This window comes from Cupressus sempervirens, chromosome 10, assembly GCF_028749045.1.
Source record: "Cupressus sempervirens isolate cs-2001-9-10 chromosome 10, ASM2874904v1, whole genome shotgun sequence".
Taxonomy (NCBI): Eukaryota; Viridiplantae; Streptophyta; class Pinopsida; order Cupressales; family Cupressaceae; genus Cupressus; species Cupressus sempervirens.
This window is the reverse complement of record NC_143127.1, coordinates 821,429,513-821,444,942: the sequence shown is the minus strand read 5'-3', so window position 1 is coordinate 821,444,942 and position 15,430 is coordinate 821,429,513. Positions and strand designations below refer to the sequence as shown.

Below are 15,430 nucleotides of genomic sequence, written 5' to 3'. Positions count from 1 at the left end.
CCCTCAAGATCCAATCCAAACCCTAGCTAATCCAGGTCCACACTCTAGTAGAAACCTCCAAGGAAGATTTCAACTTGTGCTTGCAAGCCCACCAAGCAATCTCCTTGTTTTCCAAGCCGCAACTACTAGCTCTGCTCCAACTTCATCCAAGATCCAAGTGTAAACTGCCTCACATTTGGCACTTTGTCAACACATTCACAACTCCATCACAATCCTACTGTAAACTACCTCACATTCGGCGCTCTATTCACAGACTCAGGAAAACTCGCTCTTCAGCTACTCCTCTTCTCCATGATGGATGAATAATGACTAGAGACTTCCCCACAACCCTTACTTATACCAATCTAAGCCACAAGTCGGCCCCTAACACAAATTAAATACAAATAGATAAATTAAATGCCACAAGTCGGCCTACAACAACAGTTAAATGCCCAAAATTGATGTCTGAGTAAAATTGCGATATCTCCTAGCTCCGATTGAATTAGAACTCGCCCTTCAAACCATAGGTAGAAATCTAGGTCCTCTTCAATCCCTGAAATTTTTATCCTCTAACTCATTGTGGAAAATTAGTTACATGGCCTGCAACAGGTACCAAAATAATATTTCTCCAGAAGCAAAGTAAAACGACTCAAACTTCAACTCAATCCATCCAATCTCTATGCAATCATGAGGAAAGGTTCTCCAATGTGCCTCCAACACATCCCTAACCATGAAAAGCATAAATCCACCAAAATCCAAACTCAATGCTCCTACATCAGACTCCCCAGGTAAATAGAAAAGTGCGTCCCACACTTTGATGCCTAAAGAAAGATCAACAACCATCTTTAGTTTCACCAAAGGCTTCCACTCCAACAAGGGCAAGAAAACCAATATGCTCATCTTCCAAATCTGCATCACTCTATCAAACACTAGAATCTCAACCATCCAATCAACATGCTCAAACCCAAGAACAAAATGAACATAATGCTTCAACAACAAATCCTCATCCACATCAGCAACTAGTGAATCCATACCAACAGCAACAAACCCCACATCAACACCAACAAACTCCACATCAACACCAACCTATAGATTTCTATCAACACATGCCAAACTCACAACACCAACAATCTCATTGCTCACAACAAGATGCTCCATAATACATAACTCACCACCAATAGCAACCGGATCATCCATGACCAAGTGCTCTACAATTTCCATGTCAAACTCAGCGAACTGATCATGACAACCAACCTCTCTCCCAACATCAACAACGATAAGAATATCTTCAGTAACAACCTCCAGCTGCTCTGCAAGTTCTGTATCAGACTCCACAAACTGATCAACAAAACTAACCTCTTCCATCTCAACTTTGTCATGCCATCTTCTCTCACAAACAAGTCTCTTAACCGACCAAACAACTCTCTTCCAGATCGGTAGACTCCAGCTCCACAAACATCTATGAAATTCCTTCCTCACCCCATCCTTAACTCAATCAACCAAGCTAGCTTCAAACTGAGCAGACATCTTAGAAAAATTCCTCTCCACCACATCATGGATATTCACAATCATCTCAGGGTCCAATTCTCTCGAATCCATCTCCCAAGATCTTCATAAACCCTCTGCAACAAATCCTTCCCATGCTCCTTGTGAAAACCTCGAATTATTTGCAAGTCACATCACAACTTGCCACCTCGCATAAACAATCAAGAAACACATCACAAGTCTAGGACCACGGATCTGCAATCCACAAACTCTCTACGATCATGCCTCAACAAGATCAGTCTTCCATTTTCGTATCCATTGATCCATCTATAAGCCCTCTGCAATTGTAAGTCAAAACCACGATCTGCCACCTCGCAACCGAGAGATCTAAGACTCCAAAAAGAAAATCCACCACTAGATCAAGATCAACTCAGATCTACTTCTCCAACCCAAGTCCTAGTGCAAATTACCTCAGCTTCGGTGATCTGTCTACACGCTCAGGAAAAACCTTCGCTCTGATACCACCTGACACAATGCAAGGCAGGAGAATCCCCAAAGGAGATGTCCTAGCCCCCAGTAATACAGCCACGCAGCGGAAACACAACAGTAAGAAACAATAATACAAGATCTGATACCAAATTACAATAATATATTCATAAAATATAACTGATTTCATGCAACGTGCCGAGCTGTAAGGCCTTCCCGATTACGGCCAAATATAAAGCAAGTAATAGTTCTGCAAGATCCCTCAAGATCCAATCCAAAACCTAGCTAGTCCAAGTCCACACTCTGGTGAATCCTCCAAGCAAGATCTCAACTTGTGCTCGCAAGCCCACCAAGCAATCTCCTTGTTTTCCAAGCTATAGCTACTAGCTCTACTCCAACTTCATCCAAGATCCAAGTGTAAACTGCCTCACATTCGGCGCTTTGTTCATAGACTTAGGAAAACTCGCTCTTCAACTACTCCTCTTCTCCACGATGGATGAATAATGACTAAAGACTTCCCCACAACCCTTACTTATACCAATCTAAGCCACAAGTCGGCCCAGAAGACAAATTAAATACAAATACATAAATTAAATGCCACAAGTCGGTCTGCAACAACAATTAAATGCCCAAAATCGATGTCTGAGTAAAATTGTGATATCTCCTAGCTCCGATTGAATTAGAACTCGTGCTTCGAACCATAGGTAGAAATCTAGGTCCTCTTCAATCCCTGAAATTTTCATCTTTAACTCATTGTGGAAAATTAGTTACACGGCCTGCAACAGGCACCAAAATAATATATCTCCAGAAGCAGGGTAAAACGACTCAAACTTCAACTCAATCCATTCAATCTCTATGCAATCATGAGGAAAGGTTCTCCAATGTGCCTCCAACACATCTCTAACCATGAAAAGCATAAATCCATCAAAATCCAAGCTCAATGCTCCTGCATCAAAGTTAGTAGTAAATTGATCATTGAACTGTATATTAAATTGATTGATGATTGTATTAAATTTCTTTATTTTTTCTTAGGTTCCACAATGTTTTTGAAATCAGTTGATGCCTCAAGGAAAACAAAAAGTGCAGAGTATCTTTGTGAGCTAATGAAGTTGGTGTTGAAGGAGGTGGGTGAGGAGAACATGGTGCAAACAGTCTCAGATAATGCAGCAAATTATGTCACTGGTTGTAAACTTCTTATGGAGAGGCACCGCCACTTATTTTGGACCCCTTGTGATGTCCATTGCATTGACCCCATGTTGGAGGATCTGGGTAAACTTCCTTGGAGAAAAACATGTGTAGAGCAAGGAAGAAATATTTACCAGGTTTCTGCCAAGTCACAAATTGAATCTGCTGAGTTTTTGCCCAGTCTGCATTTTCCAACTATGTGGTAGGGCATCACTCTCACAATTCTTTCTTCTTTGTTCCAAGAGTATTTGCAATTCAGTTTGAAGGATCTGAAACAAACTTTGATGTTACTTGGAGTTTAAATTGATGCTAATGACAGTTGTAGGACTTCTGCTGACCAAACCAAAAAATTGTTGTCATAAACTTTTTTGGAAAACTCCATGAGTTACTTGCAGCATCTCAATGACTCCATGGGATACTTGCAGCATCTCAATGGTTTGTTGTCACTACCCTCATTCAATTCTCATCCTCATCTTTGCCTTTTCTCACTAGGGGAGTCCTCTCCACCAACCAAGACCCACAAGTAATAGAAGTCTATTGAAATATGAGACAGCTTTGACTACTACAGGTAGAGTGATATTAAGTTTTAAAAATTGCATGCATTTTTATAATTTATTCCGCAGCTAAGAAATATTAGAATGTTGAATCAAATATGATGAGACCGATGCTAATATAAACCTGTGTTCATTGCATTACACTAATAAAGAAAATATGTCCATAGCACGTTGACAAAAGTCATATGAAGCAACTCAATAAATATTCCCACAATTAACCACTAAACTATCATATTAAATTTTGTCCAGCTTAGATATGTAGCACTTCAAACTTCCGAAGTTCAATAAACTAAACTACAATCATAAAGCAGGATTTTAGTTCATTGCACTGACCTTGAAAAAGACAATCTTATTTGATTTATTCAATTGTTGCAGCAAGGCAAGCCAATCTATCCTAGATGGTGCAACATTTTCCATCCAACGCGTCAATAAATCTGACGGATCTTCGTCAACAGACAAGGAAATGATCTGCTTAGTGATAGCCTTGGCTTTTCCTGACAATACAACAGGTTCAACAGGAGTTATTTTTTTCTCTGCTTCTTCCAACCTTTGGCCAATTTCAGTCCAGCTTGGATCAGAAAGATCTAACCCATACTCCACAAAATCAATCTTGCGACGCCCTTGTGACAAACCACCTTTATCCAGAGAAGACTGTGTTTGACCATACCCATTTCCAAACAAATTTGCAGACGACTTCTTATCAAACAATTTGTCTAGCCTCCGCTTATACTCAATCTGTGATTTCTTCTCTTCCACGAAGTGCATTTTCAAATCCCTGAGGAGGTCTCCCGTGATGCCAACGTCCTTGGCAAACCTACTGATGTTTTTCATCTCCTCAGATTGTAAAAATGAGTGAATCTCCCTGCTCACTTGGTTATTTCGCATGTCTTTAACAATGCTGCTCAAAACCTCACACACAATTTTCCACATCTCTTCACTCAAATCTTGGTTTTCGGAAGAGGAAATATTCATATTATCAAAGTCATTGAAATTCCCTTTCTCCATCTCTCCAATAACTTTATCAACTATGATTTCAAGCATACCATCTACGATTTCTATACCAGCATCAGGATAAGCTTCTGAAAGTTTAAGTCGCATGACTCCTTTAAACCTTTCCAAGAACTCATTAATTGCGGAAGTTTCTTCTTCTTGTTTGTGGGCACCCACGAATGGTGGGTTGGGCCTGGACGAATGAAATTCCAATGCAGAAGGGGAGTTGGATGAGCCTTCATTGTTATTTAAATGGCTGCTGCCAGAGATTTCTGTGCAAATATAAGCTGAACAACGGTAATTGTAAAGTGTTCTCTCACATTTTGCTTTTCTAACGATGTTTCTTAGGAAATAAACAGTTCTTCTACCTATAAAAGCTTCCATTACTGCTGAACCCTAAGTCCCAAACCCTGCTACTTCCAAACTTAATCTATCCCCCAACGGAAATGAACTTTTCGATACCTGAAACGTGATCGTACCCCTGTAACGAATGTATATATTTTCAAGTGCGTTTTTGCGTAGTTGATTTTTTCGCTCAAAACGTTGGTTTGGGGCATGCCTAGTGGGCAATGTCTATACATGACCCAAAATGTGCTTCATTAGATAAATTAATTATTAATTAATTTAAAAATTATAGCATACTAGCAATCGCACCCTCTAAGGGTGTAATAGGTATGCCGATTAAGTTTGCCATTTAAATTGAGTCAATTGTAATTAGTAGCAAGTAATGTTTGTTAAAACTATGTCTATATTGTGTTCATAGTAGAGAAATGCTAAACTTTAATTACATAAACATTTCTTTTAAATTTCTTTTTTGGGTACTAATTTTGTATTGTTTGGTTTTTGACAAAGTAAACAATATAGTTGTTTAAAATTGAGGTTCGCTAATTCAAAATCAAAACAAAGTAGTCTTCAATTGTAGTATGTAGTCTACATGAAACTCATCAAAGTTACTTCTAATTTGTTTGGATGTAGATTTGTTCTTGTTTGTTAAATAAGAAATTTTATTTTGTCACAAGTGACAAGACATGAAATATTAATAAATAACATTGGTTCAAGGTTCATGGTGGAAAGAACTAGCAAGAAAACCCTGAATCCCTACCAAATACAAAAGAGTGTTGACTTAGAGGAGGTAGGTGGGACCTTTGAAATGCCCTTATAGCATGGGCTACAATCAATATTGCTTAGCTTGCACAAATTGTTTTGATTGCATAAATTTATGTAGGCATAGTTGAATTTATCTTTTATCTTGATGTAGTTGCTTTTTTATTTGATAGTTGTTATAAGTGTGCCTCCTCCTCTATCCTCCGAGCTACAAATGGATTTGTGCTCATACGTGCATATCTGTAAAATGTAAAAATTAGGTTTATGTGCAAGTAGGCAATATCTTTAGCCCTTTGAAATTGCGGTGAATGTAATTCCTTGTCGGTCAATGTTTCCAATGTCAATTGTGGCACGTTGCAAAGTAAGCCCTTGTGCTTTGTGTATGGTCAATGCCCATGTCATTTTTAGTGGTATTTAGCGTCGATATCCACTACTCAATAGTGTTATTGATGCATCATGTAGTTGATCAAGTCTCATGGTTGGCCACTATATTTTTTGAAGCGTACAACAACAGATAAGGGAAGTTGTGGTGGTGTTTCAATATTTTTGTAAATAATTGTTGTTACTTGGCCAAGTGTGCCATTGACAAGTCTTGTTTCAACCCACAAATTGGAGAATAGCATAACTTGTTGCCCTATGCATAGAAGTATGTTTGATTGTAGTTGTTCATCTTCTGCATCTAAAATTGTTGAACCTATAAGTTTTTATGCTCTACAAAGGGTTGTTGGCTTTGTTGTAGATAATAACATTTGTTTATTATGTAATGAAACCATTTCATTTGTGGCAAATAAGTGTGTAGATTGTAAAAACATGTGTTGCTCTTCGGTGGTCATTGAGGAGTTTGATCTTGTCATTAGTGGTTTTCAATTTGCAATTGTTGGTTGTGCATTTCGCGAGTTTGAGAGAAGGTTACAAAACCTTATTTGTGCAACATCCTTTCCATATTGACGAAATATTTTTGTCAAAGTTATAATTGTATTGAAATTGTGCCATAGTGTTCCCCCATATGATGTTGACGCATACATTGGAATGTCTTTCACTGGTGATAATTGGCCCAAATCATTGAATAGTAACATAGATTGCCCTCGAAATGGGACATTGTTTTGGCATGGAAATGTTTCTTGTAACTATTTGTCAAATTTTTCCATTAGCTTTGGCCCAATGAAGCTCATTTCATCTATTAGAATATATTGTATGAATTGCATTATTTGTTGGAATGTTGCAAGTGTTTGCCCTTGCAATGGTAGCATTTCTTTGATTGGTATTTGAAATGCAAAATGAATTGTGGACACTTGTATATTGAATGCTACTACACCTGTTGGTGCAAGAAGAAGAAGTGGTGTCCGTCTATTTCAAATTGATTTTGTTAGCATTTCCTTGATGCAACTAATCAAGTGTGATTTTCCTATTCCAACTATTCCTTGAACAATCGTTCATAGTGGAGAGTTGGATGTGTTTTCATTTGCATGCGAACCAATTATGTCGTTGACTTCTTTTTGCTCAGATGCTAGTGTGCTTTCCAGATTTTTGCATGCTATGCTATTAGCATGAAATGTTTGACCCTTGGAGTCAATAAAGGAAGTAGTTATAACTTCTTCTAATGGGCTAACTTCACCTTCTCTCCAATCATGGTTGATATCTATGTTGTGTTGTCCTAACATGTCCATTTCATCTACATGAATAGGTTCTCCTAGTTTTAGACTAGAAAGAAGTTGTCATTCTTCATGTATGTCTTCTTCTATATTGTTTGTCTCCATAAGTGGACTTTCTGGATAATCTACTACAATTGTTGGTACATGTGTTCAGTGGACATGCCATGGAGTATACATGGTTTTGAGTCTTTCCCAATTGTGTATTATTTCTTCATCTGACTTCCCCAAATCTTGTTCAATGTTTCTAAATGGATAGTATAATATTATTTTTGTCCAAAAAAATGTAGAATATAATTTTTCATGCATAGTTCAGATGGTGTTGAATCTTGGAGAGACTCAAACAATTACCTTTTTTGGACATTCTTTCCATTGGTGTTTTTTGTGTGATGATTTGTAAGACCATTTTTGAGTTGCCTCTAGAAGTGACATTGTTTTAAGATGTGAGGGTCGAGCAATGTATATGTTGATATGGTTTGGTGACATATTTATGATTGTAGGGGAGATGGAAATACGATCTACAATTTTTTTGTGTACTAAAAGAGAAACAAATGTCTTGTTGTTGATGCAAAGGGGAAATTTAAGTAGGAGGTGAGAGGTCTCTTGTGCACCAATGTCTCTTTCAACAAGTATGCCAGTTAACATTTTTCTAAAAGAATTTGTTGCTAGTGTATCAGATGGAAAATTGGTGGAAATATGAGATAGCATTGAATAGTATGTTTTAGACTTTTGCTCTACTTTTGTGACATATTTTGCAATATACTTGAGCACTGCATTTAGTGATATAACAGGTTGGAAGTCTATGTTGGCTCTCCAAATGGACAAAATTGATGGGTTGTGTAGGTTAAGGCATTCATCATCTCTAGCTTGGTTATGTTTGGGTTGGCCATTTTCTACAAAAGTGATGTTTGATTTTTCTTGTAAGGCCCACAGTGCTTTATAGTGACATACCATAGTTGTTTACTTACTTTGAAGACAAGTTTGAGGTGTGCATTTTGTACATCACTAGGCATGATTGAGTAATTCAACGTAATCATTGAGAGGGTTATTTGTTGATATCTTATTTGTTTCCATTAAGCAAGGGTCCTCTGTTATTGCTCGATAGAATGTTTGATTCCTACTTTTAGTGCTCCTTGGGCTCCATGCGAAGACATACTTATCAATTTATTCAATTGCACTTTCTATAGATTGTTCATTCTTCCAGTCTAGTTTGTCAAAATTTGGTGTGCCAACTAGCCAATCAAAGCCATGGACGTGTGCAAAACCTCTACATTACCATTCATACCTATAGAGATACAAAAAATAGTATGTAATTTAAGAAGGGCTTAATTCATTAGTTGACCCTAGTAGTTTCTCGAGGACCTCTTCATGAAATATAGTAAATCTATGATGCATGTAAAGTGAGGTAAGATGTGGATTCTCAATTATATTTTGTAACCTCCATATAGCAGTTGCAAAATGATTTGATGGTGTTTTTGAAGGCATTGCATTGTGTGGGTCTATCCATTTTGTATCTGTTGCAACAAGAGTAAAGAATAGTGTTGGATAGCCTAGTTGAATAACCATGTCAGATAGCTTCATTCTTATTTCATTCCAAAAGGGCCATGTTCCACATATCTTTGATGTGAATTGTATCAATTGATTTGCTAGCTTGTCATTAGGAAAATCCTCTAGTCTTTGTCTGAGGGCACCAATAGTTGGGGGTAATGAGTCATTTATTTGATGTTGTACAAAAATTGAGGTTGTGGTGTAACTTTGATGCCTCATAAGTAAGTTCAGTAAGAAGTATCTATAACATGGGTGTTGACCAAATCTATTAGCATGGTATCAAATGAGGTGGAGAGTATATTTGTACATTTGTATTTCCTTCACTTGTTGTTGCTTGAAGTTTGCAATTCCCTTAGGAAAGACAATAGGAAATGTCATTACAAACAGTCCTTCAGTGTTATACTCATTTATGGGGATTGGTGATATAGTTGGCTTTTGTATTTGTGAGGGACATTCTTTGCCTAATTGGAGTAATGAGTGCACCTTTGAAACCTTTGTAGATGTGGGTGGAAGATTAGCCACAAAGGAGGATTGTATTTCTAAAATTTTCTATAGAAGGTCTTCATTTGTGGCTTGTGTTTTCGAGTATTCTAATTCTTTAGAATCGTCTCTCACTGTAGTTTGAAATAGAAGGTTTGATATGTTAGTATGTACATTAGGTAAAGATGATAACACATGTTCATCTACTTCTACATCTTTGTAGTATGGATCATTTTGTATCTTGTACTTCAAAGTTGTGTTTACTCGATCCCTACTAACATAGAAATTATATTATTTTTGGCCAATGCTTTCCCTATTGACCACTATTATATCTAAATCACCAATGTCCCTTAGCAATTGAGATGCTAAGGGACATATCCTTTTCAATTCCACATCTATAACATGTTGTTTTTCCATCAACTTCCTTAGTCTTTATTCCTAGGTATCTTTCCATGCATATTAAACATTTGGACATGTTTGTTAGTGCATCTAACTTTGAACAAAAGTTTTTTCTAGCTCTGTAATATTCATTATTGAATTGTGGTGGCCTTCTTGACAGAAAGGTCAATTTGTCTATTAGTGAATCAACACTTAGTTAAAAGGTTACATTTCTACCAAGCTCTATAGTTGCTACCCAGCTTATCATTCAGTTTGCAATGTTAACCAAGTGATTTAGTTGTTCTCGAGCCAAGTAGTCAGAATACAGTGTCTACTGAGCACCTGAGTTAGTTTGTAGTGTTTTGTTGAGCTACACAATGTTTACCAAGCTTCATAAACAAAGTTCAGTGCAAACCAAGGTAGAGGCTACCGAGCTATTCAGTAGAAGTGAAGAAGATCGTAGTGTTAACCGAGATATGTAGTGTTAACCAAGTCCAATAGTGTCTACTAAGCTCATAGGGTTAACAAAGTGGATCTAATGTTGACTGAGTCATGCAGTGTCAATCAAGTGATTCAGTTTCTACCGAGTCATACCGTGTTGATCGAGTTCAAGCTACTTGGAAGTAATTAGTATGGATCAAGCTTCAAGTTCAATTGAGTGCCAAAGTTTGCCAAGCATTGACAGTGTTTGTCGTGTATCAGAACATCACAGAGTTTTTCTTCAAAACTTGAGTTACACTAGTTGGGCTTACTTTGTGAATTATGATGAAATTGATATTGTAGCCGACTCTAGTAAGTTATGGTTTGGATTGGTATATATGTAATGCATTGTATCATATCCATGTATAATATGTGAAGAGTATATGATGAGAATAAGTGTGAATTAAAGAAAGCTACAAGCAGTAGAAGGGACAACAGAGATTTATCTATCACAGTAAGGTGATCATTATAATACAAGGAATCTTAACTAGCAAATTAGAGTTGTAGATCAGATATCAGCCACTGGTTCATCCTAACAATTGCATCAGTCAAATCCTTTAATAGGGTAGACCTAACAGTCTTTGCTAAATCTCTTAACCGAGTGCATACTTTATTGTATGTTTGTAAATCCTTTAACAAGGTGGACCTTGCAATCCTTATTGCTCCTAACAAGGCAGATCATCAGAAGTGGTCAATTGTAAGCCTTAACAGGTTAACTTTATACTGCAATATTAAAGCTTGTGGGTATCATCCCCGCCCTAGTTTTACTTTCTAATTGGAAGGTTTCTAGGTTATCATATCTTGTGTCAAAGTGTTATGAATGTTTATTTTCTTTCATTCTTTCATGCATGCAATTAGATCATAATATTATATGAATGATTAATTAGTAAAGTAAGATAAAGTTTTGTTGGTTCCTGATTCACCCCTCCCCTCTCAGTAACCTTGCCTACCTTATATTTCCAATAGGCCTTTCATTGGAGTGAATTGGGTTGCTATCATGTATAGAATTTTGGTATTGAGGGGGAAATATTGGCAGGAAGGTGGGATTTTCAGATGTTGAGATTGCAGCGCTAGTACTTACAAATTGCACTGTTTGTTTCTTTACTCTTTGGTTTTTTTTGATAACTTCTACATTTGCATGGTACCTTTTTCATTGCACCTCATTGCTTTGAGCCCTCTTTGTGACATCTTTATTAGTGTAGACTTCCATTGTATACTTGTCTATCAAACTATTATGTATCTATGAATAATGAGTTTTAAAATGTTGTGTTTGTCAATATTTTAGAATGTTAAATGAACTAAAAAAACTTATTGGAGCCTATCTCAAGTTGGTACTTAAAAAACACATGAAAGCATATTTTTGAAAGATCAAGGAAAAAAACATGATAGTAAACTTATGAATTCTGAATTGAGGCATAATTAGATTTTCTTACATAGTATAATACCATAAAAATGAGTGATTCAACATGTCTTATAGTATTTGGAAATTTGAGTTTGTAAATGCCATATTAGGAAGCAGAATATTTTGTTTCCAATATACATACATATGTAAACATTGTTATGAGTCAAATAAAATGTTATGTACATTGGATTACACTTAACATTATTGATAAATTAGAGGTTGTACATTACACTTTCTAGTGAACTACTAAATGGGTCTATTATATCTTAGGCCATTTTAAAGGTTGTCATAATGATGGTTTGAGTATTTTGCTCACCAAATGTGCATTCCTTGATTCTTAGATTAAATATATATTAATAATTTATGAATTTTTCAAATATTTGTTTACCACCATCAAGTTCTACAAGCAATAGCCAGAAATCCTCTATAGAGCCCCCCAACAAGGCATTTTCTAGTCCTTCAAATGTTGTAACTTTATGGAGTTCACTTTTTTCATCTCGCAAATCCATTTTCAACATGTACCTAAAATCGCAAGCGGGCAATTTGAATAAGCATTTTGGGCATTCAAATGTAGTAGGAGAGGTTTGAGTCACCTTTTTGTTACATTTTTTTTCTCCGTAAGTTCAGGGCATGATAGGTAGTAAAAATTGTCCATATGGAGTTTTGTAATCTTGGCCATTACACAAGTATCCTCCTCCTCAAAAATGGTTCTATTGATCAAAGATGAAATTTGGTACTTGATTTTTAAAGTTTGGAATAAGGAAGGAATTTTTGGACAATGCTTTTGAAGGATTAACGGTGGTTCTAGTGACATACCATGCTTCAAGTGTTCTCACTTCCAATTTTTTTGGATTTATTGTAATTAACATTGAAGATATACTATCTAATGCTTGTCCACACCATGAAATAATGCGAGTAGCTTGGATCAAAATAATTGGTGGATCTGGTACCAGTGACATTGTTGAAAGTTTCCTTCCTTCATCTTGGTAAAGGTCACCCCTAAGTGTGATATCAATAGTACAATTAGACATATCATTTATGGAAATTGTACATTTAACCCTCTTAGTGCCATTTGATTTATGAATGGTTGATGTAGGGGTGATAGAGAGAAAAATCCCAATGACATCTACAACAAAATTAATAGGAAAACATTGCATAGAATCTATGCTTCTAATGTTAAAGCAATGCAAAGGTATGCTAGATTTGACAATTGTTGAAATAGTTATGGTGGATGAATTGTGTAAAACTATTTAAAATGGGTTAGTAGAGTTGTTGTATTTTGGGTTGGCAACTTTTACTCAGCCATTATCGATGACATAGAGACAACCTGATTGGAGTACATTATTGAATTCATCTATGACATCATTGAAGCATATCACATGAATTATAGTATTTTCTTTGTCAATAAAGTCAAAACCAAATACTTTTCCATCATGTCCAACATTTCTAAAGTTGTGAACAAGACTTCTACTCAATACACTTTCTTCAATTGACCATTTTTTATGATATGGGGTCAATTTTTTTTAGGGGGTAACAATAGAAGTTGGAAAACTTTGATTAGATCTACAACTTTCTTCCTTATAACAAATGATGCCAAACTTTGACTACTCCTTGTCAAAGTGTTGTTGGTTCCTTTTAGTAGTGGAATTGGTGTTCCAATTATTGATTGTGTACTTTCTATGACTTTAGCGCTTACTGAAATTGCATTGCAATAGAAAAGTGTATACGATTTAGTTTGTAGATGTAACAAATAAACAATTGAAGACCATAGAAATAAGTTGAAAACATATGTGAAATTTGGAATTTTTTTGCATGTGTATTATGTAAGGTAGATGATAGAGTCTTCTTGTAAGTTTTTATCCACAACAAGCTTGTTATATTGTTGAGGAATAAGGCAAGGGTGCATGTGCACGCCATGCAAGAGTTGTAGTCGATAGGTGACACTATTGGATCATTGTTTCTTTAATGGTTGTATACTTGAAACTTGTAGTACTAGGTCTTTAAGTGCCACATTGGATAGAAGAGTGGAAATTGCACTCATTGTTAATGGTGTCATTATGTCCATGATGAATAACTAGCATAAATAGATTTTAGTAAACGTACGTTAAGATACTTTAAAAGTACTAATGAAGGTCTAAAATTTTAAAAAGTTGAGAAAATTTGAAAACTAAAATCATAAATCATAGTTATTGAGAAATTATATGTATATATCTTAAACAATGCATATCTATTACTTTTTTATGCTAAAATTGATTATTGTATCACAAACAAACAAATTTACAAGTAAACCTTCTATACATAGCTACACTAACTATGAGATACGAGATCTGATTATTCCTATAACTATGATGGGGTTTACTTACAATGTGTATTGACTTATTCTCCAGTTTATGCTTTATTCAAAGCTACAATCACTACTAGTTATGGGATCTTCTTGTCCCTCCAAGTCAGATGGTAGTAGCCTATAACCTAGGGTGGGTATGTGAAGTTCTGTTTGCTTGTTTATTACAGTTGTTGGTTGTTTTTTTGGTGGATCACACTGAGGTTTGTTTGAGTTACATGTATCAATTATTGGTGCCTCTATGGATAGAGTAGTCTTTGTGGGCTTTGGTAAAAGCAAGACAAAATAGATGCGGTGACTTTTTCCTGCATATTGGGGTCCATTTCTTCCTTTGCCCCTTAATGCGCACCAATGCCTCTATCAAAGTTTTCCTATTAGAAGGAATATCACAAATTCTGATAAATTATACTTTTGTGCCATTGCTTTTCCAACTTTTATGTAAATTGGATGTCGAAGCCTTTTCCTTTTTATTTTAATTAGTATCACCATCTTAAAAAAATTAATGTTATAAATATCCTTCTACTACTAATAATGTTGACTTATTAGTGTCCATATAATTGTGCCTTTTCAAAGAGTTATGTGCATAACAAATATTTATTGGAATTTTGTAGACAACTAATGCTTTTAAAATTATTATAAATGCTACTTGCAATTTACTTAAAATTATTGATATACTTTAGTATTAGAATGTTTCAAGTAGTTGTCATGCTTGTGTACCTTAAATTGATTGAGATATTGACATTGCAAAATCAATAATTTTGTATGTAGGTAGTTTGCAAAATGAAACACCTGCACACCATATCAAATTGTACAACACTGGATAGATCTTCATGAATCATAATGTAAAATTAATTTAACAACACATACTACTAAGCATGAATCTTCCCATTACTAATGAGATTATTGTGGTTAGTATGATGTAAGTTGATAACAAAAATAGTGGAAATTATTATTTAAAAAGATATTCAAACGCAAAACCAAACTTATTTAATGTTTATTCACTTTGTCATTTATATAAGTAAACAAAACACTACACTATTATTATAAATTGATACTTTCTACAACAATTAAATCCAAAAAAGAAATTAACTAAAATAATTTTTACATTTACAATAAATATGTGCTTAACATAGAATGGTGAACAATAAGTAGTAGTAAAATAAGATCTAGATATTGAATAAAATATGTTTACCCACATTTCTTTGTTAATTATTACAAATAAATATAGTAATGTATAATTGTTTACTTATAAGTTTGATACATCACTTGAAATATATACTTAATTTAATAGTAAGAAAATAGATTTTGTAAACATGTACAAAATAAGGTTAAATTTTATGAATTCTCCAACATGGTGGAGATAAAATGC

The 15,430-nt window shown here is 35.3% G+C and overlaps 1 protein-coding gene across 1 annotated transcript in view; it reads right to left on the bottom strand.

Annotated features, from left to right (window-relative positions):
- Positions 1–5,254, bottom strand: part of NFD5 (pentatricopeptide (PPR) repeat-containing protein) — a 67,008-nt gene extending 61,754 nt beyond the window's left edge. The window contains exon 1 of the mRNA XM_089804673.1: positions 4,023–5,254. Within this exon, the coding sequence (XP_089660799.1) occupies positions 4,023–5,063 (1,041 nt within the window). The 5' untranslated portion in view covers positions 5,064–5,254. The remainder of the gene's footprint in view (positions 1–4,022) is intronic.
- Positions 5,255–15,430: the final 10,176 nt, after the last annotated feature.